Source organism: Lygodium microphyllum, chromosome 3, assembly GCF_053477565.2.
Source record: "Lygodium microphyllum isolate KBCC chromosome 3, Lygodium_microphyllum_v1.1.10, whole genome shotgun sequence".
NCBI classification, from domain to species: domain Eukaryota; kingdom Viridiplantae; phylum Streptophyta; class Polypodiopsida; order Schizaeales; family Lygodiaceae; genus Lygodium; species Lygodium microphyllum.
Window position 1 is genome coordinate 64405538 of NC_141137.1, and position 21014 is coordinate 64426551.

General features: G+C 42.7%; 1 protein-coding gene across 17 annotated transcripts in view; it reads right to left on the minus strand.

Annotated features, from left to right (window-relative positions):
- LOC148038429 (uncharacterized) overlaps positions 1–21014 on the minus strand; it is a 154726-nt gene that overhangs the window by 113696 nt on the left and 20016 nt on the right. For 9 of the 17 annotated variants that reach the window (XR_015689558.1, XR_015689557.1, XR_015689553.1 and 6 more), the window contains 2 exons: positions 14807–14892; positions 9644–13976 (listed from right to left, as the gene is read on the minus strand). The exons of 3 other annotated variants lie outside the window; for them this stretch is intronic. Coding sequence is in view for 2 of the 14 variants with exons in the window: in XM_087671862.1 (XP_087527988.1) it covers positions 12943–13524 (582 nt within the window). In the remaining 12 variants the exon portion in view is untranslated. Of the gene's footprint in view, positions 1–9643; positions 13977–14806; positions 14893–21014 lie in introns of those variants that run through there. 5 more of the 17 variants (XR_015689554.1, XR_015689540.1, XR_015689542.1 and 2 more) reach the window with 3 other exon arrangements.

Sequence of the window (21014 nt, forward strand, 5' to 3'; positions counted from 1 at the left end):
AATTGAAAGTTACCGCAATAACACATACCAAGAAAAGAGAACATTCCCTCTACCAAAATGGTAATGTTCAATCTTCCAAAAGAGAAATAGAATAGTACAGAATAGAAAAATGCACTACATAGTAGTCCAATGCCACAGAAGAATATAGAGATAGTCATAGAGACAAGACCTAATGTCCAAGAGATAGAGGATGCAGAAGTACCCCTAGTAATAGAATAAGTTCCAATGTTTTCACTGCTAAAAGAAAGAGAAAAGATGAAAGTGGGTGTTGTCCCATTCCCTAGCCGATTGGAGAATCCTATGGATTCTATCAAAGAGTATGACTCGGTCAAAGACCTAGATACCTTGAAACCAAACCTAACATTCCAATAGTTGGCTTATGGTGTTGCCCAACTGTCAAAAGACATTTAAAAGTAGAATGACAAGAAGATGTGGCCTCAAGATTGCCCCCACAACTACCACTAAGTCTAATAAAGCCCCAGAACCTGTGAAAGAAGTGGATGTGGCTAATGCCTTCCTAGATCTCAATACCCCAAAGATTGGTATTTGGATTGAGGGATGCCTTATTGCACATGCATTGATTGATAGAGGCTCATCAGCGAATATAATGACGGATGTGACAATGAAGGATCTAGGTATGCAAGGCATGCAGCCTACACAATGGCTTATTATACTAGCAAACCAATGCAAAATTAAGCCTTTGGGCGCTCTCCCATATGTGAAAATAACCCTGGCAGGAAGAGACTATTGGCTAACTTATGTGGTGGTGAAACCAAATTCCTATGGGACCTCATATCCTCTACTGCTGGAAAGACCATGACTTTTTGAAGCAAGAGCACGAATGGATTGGTTCAAGGGAACCCTGACCTTATGTAGAGGACCCAACAAGGTGGTAGTAAAGTTGTATGGCTCACAAAAAGGTAATGGATCCACCTCTATCGAAGTCTTAATAGACTCATCCAACAAAGTTATAGATGGTACACCATCAGGGGAAGAAGTTGTCAAGCAGATCTTTCCCAAAAAAACAGAGGCACAGTCCTTAATAGTGGGCACTGTAAGCCAACTTCCAAAAGAAGCAAAGTCTTTGTCAATGGGTGAATACATTTTGTGGGTTTCAGAAATGAATTCTGAAATTACTTCTAACAGTGAGATAGAGGCATGGATATATTGTTCTTCATGTTACATGGCCATAGTAGAGCCAAAGACAGAAGCAAAGACAAAGATAAAAATAAAAGCACAGATAGAAGCAGAGCTAGAGGTAGAAGAAAAAGTAGAAGATACAACAGAGAGTCTATTATTTTCCTATGGAGCCCCTACAAAGGAAGAGATAGAGTCTGAAGAAGACAATGATGAAAGTCAAGGTGAAGATAACAAAGGCGATATGGAAGAAGATATACAACCAGAAGAGGATAGAAATGAGGATAACAAAGGAGATATGGAAGCTTGAATCCATTGGTCTCAGCAATGGATTCAAGCTTGAGTGCTTGCATGCTCCAAATAGAGTGACGGAGTAGAAGTTCATCTCCAAAATGGTGCTTGGTTTAGGTAGGAAGCGAGGGAGTCGGAGGGTGTTCGATCTGCTTTGTTTGATAGTTTAGATGTGGGAAGATTTAGGAGCATTAGTTAGATCAATGGGATGTTTTTTTCATTAGTAGGATGCATTAAAGTTGGAGGAGAAGGAAAAGATAAGTCTCTATAATAACCAGGAAACAGAGAAGGAAAGGAAAAAAGATTTTTAATGCTTGGGAAGGAAAATAGATAGTAAGGGAAGAAAGAGAGAAACAAAAGGTGAGAAAGGGAAAAGAGAGAGCTTATTTGCACATTGAGAGATTGAGAGAGAGAGCTATTGAGAGAGAGATAGAGAGCTATAGGTCAAGAGGTAGTAGCAACAGCAATCCTTGGTATCATCGCATTCATGTGCTCTAGGTATGCTCTGAGTCTCCCCTGATGTTTGTTGCATGAAGGCGGAACCCTAGGTGTATCAATAACTGCTGCATATAGTTGGTTTTATCCATTTCTTAACATTTTGTATTTTTCTTGCACCACTTGGATGGCGACCCACAGGCCTCAGACAACCGAATTCTCATCAAACTCGGATGTCCGAGTAGATTTAGTCCACTCGTACATGGATCATTTTTCACGCCTCAGACGGTCGACTCAAACACTCAGACGGGCACTCCTTGTTTGACCACTTCCATAAGCACAAAGCCCACTCATATGGCTAAGTCTAGGACTCGGACGGGTTGTCCAGAACACCATTTTGGCCCATTCTGACCACTCTATGACCTATTAAGGCCAACTTCTAACTGGCCAGCACTCAAGGTTGGAACTAGACCCTACAGATGAGACCATAGAGCCAATTTTCCTCTCTAAAAATTTAATCTAACAGCCCAAGAGTGGCTAAAATTACCAACCACCAATCTCTTACCCCTCGTAGAGACTCAATTTTACTGCCTAGGCTAATCATCCACATCAGACTATCACAACCCATGACAGACCCAAAATCGACTATTAGGAGTGCTTACGATTCATAAGAAAGAGCTGCAACTGTATGAAACTGATTGGTAAATGGGTGGATGTGATTGATTTCATCAAAGACTTCACCCTGCATCATAGACATTTAAGTGCATGTGAACACTAGGAAGCCTAATTTTGCATAGCTCACATTGAGTCGCATTGCTCAAGCATATAGGTGTGTGTACATTTGCAGATTGATTGGATTAACAAGGAACACACTAAAGGGGATTAAGATAAGAAACAAACCCACCAGTAGGAGTGCTGTCAAGATTGTGGGAGAGAAGGAAGGAGTCTCACTTGTAGCTTTCTTGCTTGCACAATGGGGGAATACACACACAGGTGGAGGCTGAAAACAGTTTTCCTCTTCTTAGTTGTGTAAGCCAAAAGAACTCTCGTACATAGAAATAGAAGAACCCTATATATGGGTCTCAAACCAAACTCAACTAACTAAGGTGGCATACTAACTGAGCCACAAACTAGAGTAGATAAGGATAGCTGTCATCTAGCTATTATTCATGGGCGGTGTACCAACCGCATCTGCAACTGACAAGTCGGTGACATAAATGCACAACGGTCACCCTGGCATATCACGAGTGAAGCTCGATATCTCAACACTCCCCCTCGAGCTCAATCCCAATTCCTTCACACCAAGCAAGTCTCTGAACTTGCGCAACTTCTCTGCGCCCAATGCCTTCGTAAATATGTCAGCTACCTAATCCTCTGTGCTGACATAAACTAGATCAATAAGACGTAGTAAAACCCTCTCATGCACATAGTGATAATGCACCTCAATGTGCTTTGTTCTAGCATGATAGACTGGGTTATTTGCCAAGTGTATACTGCTCATGTTGTCACAATAAATGACAACTGGCCCATCTGTAGGTTGATGCATATCATAAAGTAGCTTATGCAACCAAGCTACCTCACATGCAGCCATTGCAACACCTCTGTACTCAGTCTCTGTGCTCGCCAAGGCAACTGTAGGTTGTTTCTTGCTGCTCCAAGTGACTGCAGCACTCCCAAAAGAGAACACATATCCACTGGTAGATCGTCTATCAGAAATACTACCAGCCCAATCAACATCAGTGTATCCATGCAACTGTATCTGAACCCCAATCTCATAAAATAATCCATACTGCAATGTGGACTTCACATACCTGAGTATGCGTCTAGCCGCATCCAAATGCGATTTCCTTAGAGCCTGCATAAATTGACTTACCAATCCAACAGCATAGCTCAAATCTGGCCTGGTAATAGTCATATAAATCAAACTTCCTACTATGCGTTTATACATAGTAGGGTCTTTGAGAAGCTCACCTGCATCTGCGCTCAGCTTCACATTCTGCTCCAAAGGAACTGAAATAGGCTTACAGCCTGTCATCCCATATTTGGACAGCATGTCCAATCCATACTGCCTCTGTAAGAGCCGTATCCCACTTGGTGATCTAATCACCTCAATGCCCAAGAAATAATGCAGCTCTCCCAAATCCTTCATCTCAAACTTCTGCTTCAATAGCATTTTCACATGAATGATATCTTCATCACTATCACCTATGATAATCAAATCATCAACATAAATGACAAGCAGCATAATACCTTTCTCTATTTTTCTCACATAAAGTGAGAAATCTGCCTTGGAAATCTGAAAGCCAATAGTGACAAGATACTGTCCTATCTTGTCAGACCATGCTCTAGGTGCTTGCTTCAAGCCATACAATGCTTTCTTCAACCTGCAAACAAACTCAGGATGAACAGTATGCACATAACCTAGTGGCTGCTCCATATATACCTCTTCTTGCAAATCACCATGCAAGAAGGCATTCTTTACATCCATCTGATGTAAAGACCATTCCTTTGATGCAGCCATAGCAATGACTGCTCTTACGGTTGCCATCCTTGCAACCGGATTGAATGTTTCTTCATAATCAATGCCATATGTTTGTGCATACCCCTTGACTACTAATCTTGCCTTGTATCTGTTCACAGAACCATCTGCATTGTGCTTCACCTTATAAACCCACTTACAGCCAATTACATTCTTACCTTTAGGCAAAGGTACCAATTCCCATGTAGCATTTGCTTCCAAGGCATCCATTTCTTCATCCATGGCTTTCTCCCATTTTTCTTTTCCCATGGCTTGCTCAAAAGAAGTGGGTTCTGGTTCTTGTATCACTTTGACCATATATGCATAGTGAATGGCTGTAAATTCATCATATTTTAGCCTATCCATAGGATACCTAGCTCTGGTAGACCTGCGCAAAGTAGGTTCACTCCCAGGTACTCTCAAAACATCCCTGGTCTTCCTTACTCCAGGTGTAACAATAGAAGGAATACCCAACTCATCATCAATACTTGTTCTGAGCCACTGGATTCACCATCCACATAAGAGTGACCTGCATTCACATCAAACATGGGCTGATCTACCTTCTCTTTTCCTTTTCGTGATACCTGCATACCACTATCTGCATTGCTTTGAGAAGATTCTCATGATCTCAATCTGCCTGTCCATGGCAAAGAATGTGAACCACTGCTAGAGGACACTCCAGGTCCACTAATATCTTGTGACTGCTGCTGTGAATTCTGTGCAGCATTACCATTTTGTGCATCTACATTATCAATCACATTTACTGGTTTATACCAGCTACTCATCTCATCAAAAACAACATCTCTGCTCACTATAAACTTACGAGTAGAAGGGTTATAGCATATATCCTTTTTTGCTACAGAGAATAACCAATAAAGATGCACTTTTTAGCTTTTGGATCCAACTTGGATCTCAACTCATCTGGCACATGAACATAGGCAATGCAACCAAAAATTTTCAAATGAGAAATATCTGGTTTCCTACCAGTATACCTCTCCTCTGGAGTCATGCCATGTATTGCTGCAGTGGGAGTCATGTTCATTATGTAGACTGTTGTAGCAACTACCTCAGCCCACCAGTAAAAGTCTGGCAGGTCTTTTTCATTGAGCATGGCACGAGATACCTCTCCAATATGCTTGTTTTTTCTTTTTGCAATTCCATTTTGCTGTGGGATATGACTGCATGAATATTGCTGCTTTATGTCATGCTCCTGCAAGAACCTTGCAAACTCATTTGAGAGGTACTCTCCCCCTCCATCTGACCTTAGGCATTTTATTTGCACTCCTGTTTCTTTTTCAACCACAGCTTTAAGAGTTTTGAAATGCCCAAAAACTTCACTTTTCTTTTTCATAAAATACACCCAAACTTTTCTACTATAGCCATCAATAAAAGTGACAAAATAATGACAGCCTCCAAGAGATGCAGCTTTAGTAGTCCACACATCAGAGTGGATTAATTCCAATGGCTTCTTACTCTCTTGAACATGTCTAGGAAATGGTTTCCTTGCATGTTTTCCAAACTGACAAGCTTCACATACCTTATGCATTTCTGCAACCTTGAATTTTGGCAATCCTGCAACAATATTTTGGGCCTGCATTGATTTAAGTCACTGTACATTAACATGACCAATGCGTTTATGCCAGATATCAATATCTGCAACTACACCGGTCCCATGTGCAAACATTGCTGCACTCAATTCAGGCATGTCTACATCCAATGTAAACATTCTGCCCTTCTTCTTTCCTTTTGCTATCAAGCGACCTTTATTTTTCATATCCTCAACAAAGCATCCATGGGAATTAAATCTGACCTGCAAGCCCTGCTCAACCATTTGACCAACAGAAACTAGGTTCTTGGTGATATTCGGAACATGAAATACATCCGACAGGTATTTCTTTCTCCCATCTTGCATAGACAAAGGAATATTTCCAATCTGCACAATAGGATGTGCAGTATCATCACCAGTCTCCACAAATACTGGTTTTTCCATTTTCCTTGCATCGTACATCCATTCTGCATGACCTCTCATGTGGTTTGATGCACCTGAGTCAACATACCACACATCGTTACTTTCTTCTGCACTTGTCACAGAATTGTTCATGTGCTGCACCATAAACAAATGCTCATTTCTGTCATCACCCTGTCTACTAGAAGATGCATAATTCCCTTGTTGCAGTTTTTCATTCATGATGTCATTCTGCTTTTTATAGCAGTCTTTAGCCATATGACCCATTTTACCACAGTAGCAGCATTTAATATTACTATTTGCATTTTGGCCTCTTTGCCATCCACCACGACCTCTTTGGCTCCCCCTGCCTCTAGAGTTACCACATCCTCCTCCATAAGACTAGTTTTCTTGAGTTTGCTGCATATTCTGATTTCTACCACGGCCTCCAGATCGGCCTCCTCTACCTCTGCCTCTACCTCTTCCAGCATTTGAGTAGAAGACAGCTTCTTTTAAAGTTCCTCCTGAAGAAGATGCACCACCATTTCTCTGCTCCTCAGAAATTAGAAGAGCAATCAACTCCTCAAAATCAGGAAATCTTTCACGGACAGAAATGGATGCTTGAAACTGTGCATAATCCTTTTCTAGACCATTCAAGGTCACAGAAACTAAATCATCATCTTCCACTGGTGATCCAATGGAAGCAAGTGCATCTGCAATCTTCTTCACCTTCATGTGGTAGTCATTGATGCTCATATTTTCTCTTTGCACACTGTGCAACTCTTGCTTGAGCTGCATTTTCCTGACTTGCGTATTTGTGCTATACATTTTTAACAAAGTATCCCATGCCTCCTTTGGCGTACTTGCATCTTCAATATGCACAATCATAGAGTCTGAAATGCTAATAGACAGCCAGTACATCACTTTCCTGGCTCTCTCATGCCATGCTTTAAATGCCTGCATTTGCTGTTGATTGGGAACATCAGGAAGAACTAGTTCTTCTTCATTTCCTGCAACAAATTCCCAATATCCTTTTCCCATAAGGAAATTCGTCATTCTAAACTTCCATGCTTGGAAGTTGTTCTTGTCAAGCTTTTCAATGACAAACTGTGAAAGAGAATCAGACGCCATTACAAAACACTGCAAAAAATTATGTCACTGCAAAGAACACAGCTTCAGCCTCACAAGGGCAAATCTGCAAAACTGACGAAAGTGGTATTTGACCACAAGTCACTTTCTAGTGACAATTTTACATCAACAGGCAACAAGGATGATTCTGTAACTCCCAATGTCTCTGCGCACAGGCATACGATGCAATTTCTACAGTAACTTTTCAACGACATGTAGAACAGTGGTCGCACAGCATAAAACTGGGCCTTTTCTTGAGTGCGTGCAGAAAACTTCCGCCTCCAAAACAGGCCCCGAAATGGCCTCAAATCAAAAAAATAGGGTCACCAAGGGCTAAAGGCCTTTCCCGCAGCATATACTGCCCTCTTGCTTCACCGCGAAGGGCGTCTCAACCTGAGACAATGCACTCTTGCACTTTCTGGCTGTGCTACCTGCAGAGACTTGCTCCCAAAACAGAATAATGAAAGCAACACTGGTCCTCTTACCAGAACACCGCGAACTTGGCTTGCTTTCTTGAGCTCCTTACCACGAACAAGGCTCTAATACCATGTCAAGATTGTGGGAGAGAAGGAAGGAGTCTCACTTGTAGCTTTCTTGCTTGCACAATGGGGGAATACACACACAGGTGGAGGCTGAAAACAGTTTTTCTCTTCTTAGTTGTGTAAGCCAAAAGAACTCTCATACATAGAAATAGAAGAACCCTATATATGGGTCTCAAACCAAACTCAACTAACTAAGATGGCATACTAACTGAGCCACGAACTAGAGTAGATAAGGATAGCTATCATCTAGCTATTATTCATGGGCGGTGTACCAACCGCATCTGCAAACTGACAAGTCGGTGACATAAATGCACAACGGTCACCCTGGCATATCACGAGTGGAGCTCGATATCTCAACAAGTGCAACCCCCGAAAATTGAACGAGTGACCCAAGTCACCAGAGACAAAGACCTAGGGAAGACAAAACCATTAGACCACTGAGGGAAGGAAGGACTATCCAAGATTAGAGACACAACTCTAGTAGCGGCCTAGTCGACCTCATTGAAATACTAGTGGGTCAGGAGACAACCACCATGATAGGTGCTAGTTCGAACAAGAATGACCTCAACCTTGATCTTGACCTCAACATGGCAGGGTACCCGAATGGCATCTGGTGACTTATCACACAATATGAACAACAAACAAGGATAACACATCATGGAAGACCGGAAATAGCTAATATCATAGCCGATCTTGAGGAGGAGAGGAGGCTAGGAAGGATCGCACTGCACTGCATAGCAAGATATAACCAGGAGCAATGTACTCACAAGTCACGCTAAAAGAGAGAGCTCAATGAGATTCACAGGATCCTAGCCATCTCAAGAAGAAATAGAATGAGAGAAAATTCCAATAGGGAGAGAGTCTTAGAAGAAGACCTTACAATGAGCGAGCTACTCACGAAGAAATTGCTAGATAACACTAGCACCGAGCAAAGTGGGGCAGCCTTGGCAACATCATTGCTAGCCAGGTTGGGAGTGAAGTATCTACTATTTCGGTGCCCTTAGTAATGTGCAATAAAAAAAAGTACAACAAGTTGGTAAAAGAACTTCAATGCCAACTTGACAAGATGACTGAAGAAAAAAAGGTCGTACTTGCCGAGTTGGACAAAGAAAGGAATGCCTTTGCAACCTACCATCTAGGAAAAACAAGACTGATGACTATAATAAATAGGAAAGTGATTAAATTAAAAGAGGCCTTAAAGTCAAGGCACGGTGAAGAAATTTTAAAAGACCTGTATGATGAAGAAAGGGAGAGCTGCATGGCTCTAGAGAAAATGTGTGCCTTGAACTCCAGGGAAAATAGACGCCTGGAATTGGAAATGAGGAGTTGAAGAGTCAAAGAGAGGAAGCAAGAAAAGAGCTACATGGGGTAAAAACTCAAAAAGATGAAGAGGCCATGAAGAAGTTGGTGGAGCTACATAACCAACTTCATGTAGCACTCCATGAGCACTGTGGAGCCCCAAGAGGAACACCAAGGAAAAGGGAATTCTCTTGCAAGAAAATCTATCTTGTAATATCAACAAGCTTGTTTATCATGTTTCATATGATCACAATGAAGAAAAGAACACCAAGCACAACAAATCTTCATGCAGCATCATGTAGATCTCCCACGGTTTTGAATAGAATCAACCATATTCTTCAACATCTTCACAAAATCCATCAATAGAACAAAGAAAGCAAAGGAATACACCATCTTTGAATGGAAATACATCACATAGTATTCATCTTCAATATCTTCATAGTCTTCTCTCTCAATCTCTCATATCCAATCACTCTGTTTGAGTAGAATTGGCTATCTCTGACTCTCTCTATCTCACTCCATCAATAATACATCATATCCTCACTACAATCTCTCAAAATTACTCTCAATAATCCTTCTTAGGTCGTGGATACCCCTCCCAAGAGTTATGTCTGATATGAAGAGTCACCAGAGCCACTACAGTGTCCTTTCATAGCTCACTACTGTCACTTCGCTCTAGTCTTCTCTTGAGTCTTCAGCAGCTACTTCTTCCACTTCTTTCAGCTCTTTTGCACTTGTATTCACCTCTTTCCAAGGCTAGAAAAATTTCCCAAAGTCACACATACATTCCACAGAACACTTAGAGAAGCATACAGAACAGTCTACAGAACAGTACCAGAACAGCTATAGTACAGAACAGAACAGAAACAGAACAGAAGCAGAAGCTCTACAGAAGACCTACAGAAGATTACAGAAGGTCATCAAAACCACATAACTTACTCTCAAATCATTCCAAACTCTCACAAACCATTCAATCAACTTTCTCAATATCTCATTCTTCATCAATCAATACTTCATCCCTCCTTACAGAAGACAATCAGAACAAAACAGACCAAAACAGAAGGTATACAGAACCATTCAGAACCTATCAGAACATCACAGAACCACCAACAAACATCACGAACTTCCAAAACACAATCAATATCATCTAAAACACTCTCAAACCACTTCCAAATCAATCAATCATCCCATAAAATCAACCATTCAGCTCTCAAAAACAACAAAAATTAGCCAAAAAACAAGTCATTTCAACACTCAACATATCCCCACACTTAATAAGGAAGCGTCCTCGCGACCCAGGAAAAAGGGAATACAAGTTCATTGAAAAGCTCAACTTTGATCTTCAATATCTCCCTAAAAAGAATGCATCCACCACGACCCCAACGTATAACCTATTTCTGATATAAAAAATATAAAGAAAGGAAAACTCTTTATACATTAACACCTCTTATCAAACTAAAAATCACAACAAATTTGTAAAGGATATAAGAGTTTGCTTCTTCTTCTTCAGCATCAGCTTCAACTCTCCAACCACGACCCCATCTCTACAAATCTCCAAAACGTAGCTCGTACACGAAATCCCATAGGAAACCACCATGTTCGTTTGACATAAATGAACTCACAACACAAACAGTAATACACAACACAACCATCTGAATGACTTCTTCAAAAAGAGAGGTGTTCATTAAAAGCTTCCACCATACATTGGAAAGGTATCAATGAAGATGATCCCTCTTAAAAGATTGATGTTGTCGGAATCGATCCATAGATAAGGATTCATCTACAAAGTTTTTAGGAGGATTTTGAAAAAATTGGAGACAGCACATCCTTTCCAACAGGACCAAGTATCTGCTAGGCAAACAAAGGGCATGAAAATACAATATCTCCAGCTGCTGGGAATCAATGCTAACATTGACATTCATGCACAACTTTGGAATAGGCTTTGAATCACTATGAGAGTGCCTATGCATATACGCCAGGTACCAAGCAAAGTGAGCAGTTAATCTCACTGAGGAATCTGCAGACTGTGAATATTGTTGGGCAAAATGAACATAGTTTTGATAAGCTTGACTAGAAGCTGTCCATTCTCCTGGAATTACTGGCCAATTGATCTGGGATCCTGTAAGGCAATCATCCGAACTCCAACCCCTTCTTCTGGAAATCTGATTATCAAACCCGTCACAGTCACTAACCAACTGAGGTGGTTGAGATATGGAAGTGTTAGGAGAGGGTAATGGAATAAGGAAAAGTGGATGAAGTGAAGGATAGGAAAAATCATAAAAGGAAGAAAAGGTTAAAGAAGGAGTGGCAGAAATTTGTAAGGAATCACTAAGGAACGGTGTTAACTGATAAATAGGAAATGTGGAGGGTACATTAATGGATGGAGAAGGACAAGGTGGAGAAGGGAAAAATACCCGATCCTCAATAAAGGAACAATAAGTAAAAATAGGAATTTGAGGGAAAGATGAAGGTTGGAAAAGAAGGGGTAAAATAATGGTGGAATTAGATTGACAAAGGGAAAGATATATAGCATAGCGGTGAGCCATTTGTTGGTAATATAGGAGGGTAGGAACAGAAGGTCCTAAGAGAGATCGTCTATGATAGGCATCAAAGAAGGTAGCATCAAATGGATTATGTTTGGAAAGATAGGTTAAGAGATCCATCCTCAGTTGATTAGCACTCTGGGCAAAGGTAGGAGCTGTGTTTTGTCTTTGATTGAGAACCATCGAATCAATCATGGGATGCCACGAATTATCATGACAATCAGCTACTTTGGAGGAATAACTCTGAAACATGTCAGCTATGCGCAACTCCAAATGATTGACATACAAAACAGCATGTAAGACCACATCCCCCACATACCATGCCATATCTACCTCATCTGAAATTAACAAATCTCCTCGGAGATACATGTATGACATCAACATGGTATCTGGTGTGACAGAATCTTCAAAGACCATTCTTACTACCTCTGTCAACAACTCAGCAGACCAAGCCCCACGCCAGCCATCCTCTGGAAAAGGTAAATCCATCGTGGAAAGCTTCATGTAGAAGACCAACTTCTGTAAGTGGTAGTGGACAAAGAAAGAGTGGTCTGGTAAGACATATCCCTGAAACTGCTCAAAGGTAGACCATAACAAGTCCATTCTGGACTGCAATCTTTCCACTTTATCTTGAAATAGAGGGCACAAAGTAGCCTGTCTCTAAAGAGCAGCCAAGTCCTGCTGTGAAAGAGAAGGAATCAATGGAACATTAGAGCTTGTAGGAACAGAGCGGGACTTTGCAAGCTGATCTTGCAACTGCTGAATTTGGGAGGCTTGGTCTGCCACTGTGTCATTAGCAGTCTGTAAAGCTAAAAGCTTGTCATCTAAGATAGCTTGGAACTCCTGTGCTTCTCTGGACATCCGCTCCTTCTCTGCTGAAAGGCTAGTAACCTGTGATTGAGCCTCTAGTAACTAGGTCTTCAAAGAAGAAATCTCATCGCTTTGGGTGGCAACCAGTTGGGTTTGCTGTTCCATTTGCTTAAATAAATCTGCTAGGGTATCCTTAGCAAAAGCTAACTTAGATGTTGCCTTATGCAATTGGTCCTTAGACTGCATGAGCTCTTCATAAAAAGATGCGTACAGCTGTTGAACACAGGCTGTCACTTACAACTCAATGGAACTTTGAATATCCTTGCAGAGGAAAGGAATGGCATCTCCTGAGACGAGACTGTTCAGGGAAGGAACTGAGATCTCCAATGATCTTTCTCGATGTGCTCGGAACAGGTTATTGCAAGTGAGATACCCAGGGAGTTCACTGCTAGAGGTAGCAGGGATAGGTACGGAGGGAAGTACAGCAGGGGCTTTATCCGCTACCCGCTTCAAGCGTTTGCGCTGGATGACCAGGGGAGGCGGAGAATCAGCATCCTCTATGTCAATGGGTTCTGACTCTTCTGAAGGTGGAGGAGGAGGTACTGGATCTGATGGAGGAGGTGGAGGCAGAGTCTTCTGTAAACCTGAATAAGTCAAGAAGGCAGACAAATATGATCCATATGTGACATTGGTAACATTACCCCTGGTGACTTTAACAAAATGCTGATCCATTTTAGTGAGGAGGTAAGTGCTCCAATCAATAGCAACTCCTTTCAACACCATCCTGGAAGCTGTGAAAAGCTCTTTGGACAAATAGTGGGATGGCGTTTTGGCAGGCATAACCTGTCCTGAAGAAACTGACAGATCGTCTTCCATACGGGATCAGTGATCATAGAAAAAGAAACTCCTGAAGAGTTGATCACCTTCTTAACATCGAGGATTTCCCTTGTCTGCTTTTGCAACAGCTTCAGAATCTCTTCATTAGAGAAAAGCTGACGAGTGGTCACAAAAGGTTCACCTTTGAAGGATAGAGACAGAGCCTTCCCTAAACCTCGAGGCGTCAAAGTCATAGACATGCCGTGGACTACGCCTGTCTTCTTGCTGTAAGAGGCCAGGAACTCATCATATAACGACGGATCCTCTGGAAGTAATGGAAAAGGAGTGGCCACAAAAGCAGCAAGTCCCACCTTCGTGAGAGGCTCAAAAGTAAGTAGGGAAGAGTAATCCCTACTAACTAGTGGGACGTACTGGATAGGGGGAGGAGCATGAGAAGGCGCCATTCAGATGGTTACACACACACCACAAACACAGACAATCAAGGAGAATGCCTGCAAAGCAATAAACAAAAAACCAAGGATAAGAGAATAACCAAATAAGAAAACATGACTCGACCAACTAACCCCAAGCAAACCACATCCTAGAAAAAATTTGACATGACCTTAAGACAAATGCGACCGAAAGCTTCATGCGATGCATCAGACAAACACCCTGAACCCCGTATCAGGCAATAAAAGAAAAAAAAACTGCATACCGTACCCTGAACTGTAACTAAGACATGAAACCAAAACCATACCATATCCGACACATATCAAAACTACATCTGTGATAAACCAAGACTGGACCATGGAAAATAACTCTAATGACAGCGCATACCCATCCCACGAAACTCTTCATTAAAAAGGAGAATTAAGTGCAGTGAGGGGGGAATTAATTTAATGAATGGTTGATTTTAATCAATTATTAAAAATGGATGAATTTTTATTAGGTGATAAACCTTAGCAAGAAAACGGCGGTTCCCTATTAGAAATTAAATTACCAATTATTAGGTTAAAACGATGCTTTTGTTCGAATCCCGGACTTCGATACCCGACTGGGTCTCTAAATGCAAGTTCATTGATTACAAATTAAGGTGATGTGGAGCGCTTTTTTGCCAGCGCGTGCTCATGTGACGGCTGGTTTATTTTAATTCAAAAAATTAAAGTGCCTCTGTAGCGCACGTAGCACGTGCTAAGTGAACGGCGGGTTTATTTTAATTAAAAAGTATGTGTGTTTAGCGCGAATGCGCGTGGAAACTGTGGGTGAATAAAAGAGTTCATTTTAACAATTAATTTGTGATTAAGGGAGAAATGAAAATAAATAAAACACATAAAATAAATACCTGGAAGGGGTGTGTATGTAATGCAGAAATGCGCACGGAAGAGTCCCCCAAAAGAAGTGAATCCAGTAAAGGAAAAGTAAAGATCACTGATGAAACAACAAACACAATACCTTAGCGGATGGGTTAATGTGGTTTGTGTGGGTTTTTTATTTTGATTTTTATTTTTATGTTGTTTTTTTTTGTGTTAAGTTGGGATTATTTATGGTGAAATAAATGGAAAATGATCAACGGAGGTGAGGGGAATTTTTTTAGAATTTGTTACTATTTTTAAATGAATTTTCTACATTTATTGGCAATTTGGGGGATTAATTAGGAAATATTTAATTTTCAAAAATTGTAGGGTAGGTAATTGCCAACGGACAAACTCCCAAAAATTGGCAAAAAGCAAAGGAAATTTTTAGAAATTTTTCTGAATTTTTTAAATGGAAAAATTAATATAGAAATTAATGAAATCACATAAAGCATGTTAATCAAATAAGTCAGTTAGAAATAAGTCAGTTAAGTCTGGTTAGTGTGGGTAAGTCATGGCAGTCACAGGAAGTCAAGTTAGGTTAGGTTAGTCAGGTTGGATAAGTCAGTTAAGTCCAGTTAGGAGAAACTAACGTAAAAAGGGTTAAGTAACCTAAGGTGGGTTAGGGTTAGGGTTAGAGTTAGGGTTAGGGTTCCTAGTTAGGGTTAGGGTTAGGGTTAGTTAACTAGGGTTAGTAAACTAACCTAACTATGGTTAGTTAGAACTAACCTAGCTAGGGTTAGGGTAGGGTTAGCTAACTAGGGTTAGGTTAGGGTTAGTGGGGTCCTAGTTAATCCTAGTTAGTCCTAGGTAATCCTAGTTAATCCTAGTTAGTCCTAGTTAATCCTAGTTAGGGTTAGGTTGAACTAACTAGGGTTAGTAAATTAGGGGGTGGGATTAAGGTTAACTAACTAGGGTAGTGTTAACCTTAGTTAGGTTAGTGTCAAACCAGGGGAAGAGGAGGGAGGAGGAGAAGAGTGAGGGGAGAGGAGATGGAGACGGAGCGCTGGAGAAGAAGGGAGGGAGGAGAAAGGAAAGGAGGATGGGGAGGGAGAGGAGAGGAGGGATGCAGGAAGAAGAGGGGGGAGGTGGTTGGGGGGAAGGGGTGGGCGGGCAGGGTGGGGTGGGCAGGGGCCCAAGGGGAGTGGGAAAGGGTGGGGTGGGCAAGGTGGGGTGGGCAGGGGCCCAAGGGGGGTGGGAAAGGGTGGGGTGGGCAGGGGCCCAAGGGGGGTAGGAAAGGGTGGGGTGGGCAGGGGCCCAAGGGGGGTAGGAAAGGGTGGGGTGGACAAGGGCCCAAGGGGGGTGGTAGGGGAAATGGACGCGTACCCCCGTCCCGCGCACATGCGCGGGGCCGTGACCGGGACGCGTGGAGACGCGTAAAATCGAAAAAGGGCGCGTTCACGCGCAAAACGGGCGCGCGAATATACGTAAAAATAAAGAAAAATTAATAACACCAAATCCGGACGTCAAAACGAAATAGCGTAAAAACAAAAAGTGGGCAAGACGACAGGGAGAAAACAAGAAAAAATATATGACGGAGATTCCGGGAGGGGTAAAGGGCGGTCACATGCAAAAAACACAAAAAACGAACAAAAAACGCAATTTAAATATTAATATCGAAAAATCCCTGCATCGGAATGAGGTGCAGAAAAAAGGAAAACTGTGCAAAAAGATGTGCCTGGCAATCCTATCTCATCAAACATAATTCCGACAGAGATAAGACGCGTTCACATGGGAAAAACCCAAAAAACAAACCCGAAAATGGGATTGGAAATTAATATCGGACAAACCGTTCACCGGAATGACATGCAGTAAGCAGGAAAAATGTCCGCAGGAAGGAGTGGCACAGGGTTATCATGTTAAAGCGCAGTTCCGGTGGAAGTAGGAAGGGTTCACATGCGAAAAACACCAAAAACACTCCCGAAAACATATTTAAAAATTAATAAGTAAAAATCCGGAAGTCGAAAAAGGGTGGAGGAAAAAGGAAAAAGGAAGGGGAAGGCATAGGGGACACGGCTGTCAAATCAAATTGGAATTCTGATGCAAACAGGGCAGGTTCACATGGAAAAATAGCAAAAATACACACGAAAAAGTCGTGAAAACCCGGAAAATTAATAACGGACAAACCGTGTATCGGAATGATGCGGAATAAAAAGTAAAAATGTCAAGGGAAAAGCGCTGATCAGGGCTATAATGTCAGAGCATGATTCCGAAGCAAGAAAAGCGCGTTCACATGGAAAACTGGCTAAATTGCGCAAAATACTTCAAAAATTAATAACTCAAAAACCGTGCACCGGAACAGGGGTAGGTAAAAAGGAAAAATGATCAGTTCAAAGGGAGAAACAGGGCTATAAGGTTGGATTTGGACTTTGGTGAACGTAGGGTGCATTCACATGGAAGGACCTCAAAATCAGGGAATGAAGGAAAACTGCAAGGGAAGATCCCCAAGGGTGGGTGGAACATAACCGAGTGGGTGGGAAGGGACCCCAGCAGGGTAAAAGTAAGGCATGGCCTACATGCATGAACAGGGTAAGGCATATGCAAAAGGGTATGCAATGTAGACGCGCAGGAACGCATCCCCACACTTAAGACCTTAACGGATAGGGTTAACCGAGCAATAGGGACCTAGGACCACGCCACAGACCATCCACTAACGTCCCCACACTTATAACATGACCGTCACTAAGAAACCAAAGTGGGAGGGTTAGAAAAACTTGGCCCATTTCGTCAAAAATCAAGGTTGAGTGTCGATGGCACGTCTAGTGTGGTTGTCGGTGCTGGAGGGACCAAGGCATCTTCTCGGCATACGTTCGTCATGGCAGGGACCACGTGGCAGCACCCAGGGAGGTAGCTGGTTAAAGGAATCGCAGGAAATTCGTCGATGATGAGGGATACTACACTCAACTCACAATCACTCAATTGAAATGAAAGAATAGTCACTCGCCCCATGACTAATATCACTTGAGGAAAAAGGATTGAAACCCATATCTCATACCCGGTTGAGGAATCGACAAGGGGGGAATGGTGCAGAAGGAGTATGCCAGGGTGCACAGTTGATGATGCATTAGTGCGTCAACCCGTCTGGCATAGGTACAAGGAGGAAGGCAAGGGAGCCTTACAGTGCAGTGTACAGAACAGGGTGACGTATCTGGTGTTGACAGTAAAGACCCATCCCGTGGGTGCATAGGGAAATGGGAACATACCTGACTCCAAGTGTCGTAACATCCCTCAATCTCACCTCTCGGTAATTGATTGAAGAAACTCCAGTCACACTCAGCCCACCCTGTCTCACGCTCTGTTGATGGTTACAGAAGGGCAGCCTTTTCCTGAAACCCATTGATGTAATCCTCACAGTCACTTGTGCAAAGGTTGTATGCCTTGTGCGCATTTGATGGTGCAACTGTGCATCCTGCCCTGTGCCGGCATACGTGCAAAAAGGAAGGCCAGGGAGACTTATAGTGCAGTGCACAGAACAAATTGTTCTTTGTGCATTGAGAGGCCCATCCTGTCCGTGCAACACTTCATTCACACTACTCACCTCTCATTTGATTTGAAGGGAAAAGACTGGTCTCTCGCCCCACCCTCTGTCTTACTCTCTGTTGATAATTATAGAGGGCAACCCATACTCACTTCCCCATCCGGTTAGGATGAAAACTCACATCACTCAATTGTTTGTCGATGAAGATCGCGTCATCAGGTGTTGAAGAGGCGTACCCAGGGAGGTAGCCATAAAATTGAACGTTGTATTGGACAGGAACATGTCGTCTGCTAGAGGACAGTTAGACGCTCTGCAGAGAGACCCAGGACACAGCGTACCAAGGGAGGCAGCTTCGGAATTGGATCCTGGGAATATCAATTAATGAATCCATTTTCTGGACTGTTGGGTGTTGCCACCTTTTCCACAGCCAGCTTCTCGCCCAAGGGTGTTTACCACCTTTTCTTGGAACGAGGCCTGCTATGACAGGGAATTGCTTCCTTTTCTCTCATAACAGATTTGTTTTTTTTTTCTTTCTTTTCTTTTTTTTTCTTTTTCTCCTACTCCCGACGGTGTTTCCACCTTTTCTCGAAGAATAGGTCGGCATGACAAGGACCTAAGTTCTTTTCTCCCATGACCGATATGTATATTTTTTTTTCTTCTCTTCTTTTTTTTTCAATGGAGCAAGGGAATGGTAGAACTACCATTTGTCAGAACCAACCTCGCCACTGCCGCTGGTGGAAAATAGAGGATAAGAGATCAAGGCTGGAGGGTGGAGTTGAGGGGACAGAGGGTTGCGTCCACTTCATCAGGAGTGATTGAAGAACGGCTATCAAAAGTAGCATCATAAGAAGTACAGTGCCGTGCCAACGAGGGAAAGGATCAAGTGTCTGTAATTGTCAAGATCCCCAAGGAGGGAAGTACTTCTTCAGGCAATATCCATTGATCAGAAAGGGATCATCAGAGGCATCAACGGTCTGTACTTGGACAGAGCCATTCGGGTTGACAACAAGTACCTTATAGGGGCCCATCCACCGCTGTTGGAGCTTGCTAGGAAACTTGCCAAATCGTGAATCATAGGCTAGGACCAAATCACCTTCTTTGAACTCCTTGTGCTTGATGAAGCTATCATGGTAAGCCTTACGTCGAGCTTGTGTGGCTTCCACGCACTGTAGAGCCATCCTACGAATTTCGTCCAAACATTCCAAGTGCAGGAGACGGCATTGCAGTGAATCATTGTCCCCCAAACGCTCTTTGATAGCCACTCTCAAAGAGGGTAGTTCCAATTCAACAGGAAAAACAGCTTCTGTTCCATACACCAGCTGGAAGGGTGTCTGTCCTGTTGCGGCTTTATGGGAGGTTCTGTATGCTCAGAGGGCCTCGGTAAGTCGATCATCCCAATCACGACGATGTGCGGCAATTGTTCTTGTCAGAATCTAGCAGAGGATGCGATTGGTGACTTCGACTTGGTCGTTGGCTCTGGGGTAATAAGGAGTGGACTTGCGATGGCGGATCTTATACAACTCTGTCAACTCTTCCATGACTTTGTTGAGGAAATGCGTGCCTCTATCACTTACCAACTCTAAGGGACTGCCAAAACGGGTGATGATATTCTCATACATGAACAGGGCCACGCTGTTACCATCGTCTCGCTTTAGGGCTTTAGCTTCACACCACTTTGTAACATAATCCGTACATACGAGGATGTATCTGTTCTGTTTCCTTCTGGTAGGAGGATCGATTGGACCTACGAAGTCAATGCCCCACTTCTCAAACGGCTTTAAGGGAAGGATAGGTTGCAGTGGCATGGCACTTGTCTTCGTGGGTTTCCCCATTCTTTGACAAGCATCACATCTTTTATAGTAATCATAGGCATCCTTATGAATTGTAGGCCACCAATAACCTGCTAGCAGAGCCTTCCTAGCTGTAGCTTCTCCTGCAAAGTGACCTCCACATGGCTCGTCATGGCAAGCCTTCAGAACAATCCCAATCTCTTCTCCTGCAACACATCTTCTGAGCACTTCATCTTTGCCTTTCTTGTACAGGGCACCGCCTAGCAGGGTGTATGGGGCTGATTCTAGCATGAGCTTCTTCCTTTCCCGACTAGAAATACCAGGAGGGTACTGTTGGGTTGCTAACAGATTGGCAATGTCTGCATACCATGGAGTGACAGTTTCTACCAAAAACAGGGAAGCATCAGGGAGGTTTGGATCATCCTGCTCCTCGTCTACAGTTTGTGGGATACGCGACAGATGATCAGCCAGAACATGGGAACGGCCAGGCTTAGTAATCACCTCAAAGTCGAACTCCTGGAATAAAAGGAGCCATCTCATCAATCGTCCTTTCACATCTGCTTTGTTCATCAAGAAGGACAGGGCCTCATGATCCACATAAAATTTAAAGTGGGTAGATAGGAGGTAATGGCGAAACTTCTCCAGGGCAAACACCATTGCCAAGCACTCCAGCTCGGTCACTGTATAGTTCCGTTCCCTATCAGTGACTTTTCGGCTTGCATAATAGATCGGTTGATCCAACTTCGAGGAGCCCTTTTGGCAGAGGATAGCACCTAAGCCTTCAATTGATGCATCAGTGTGTACATGGAACTCTTTCGTCCAATCAGGAGGTTGCAGAATGGGTGCCTCTATCAGACACTGCTTCAGAGTGTGGAAGGCTTTGTCACATTCTTCTGTCCAAGTAAACTCTGCATCTTTCCTCAGGAGCTT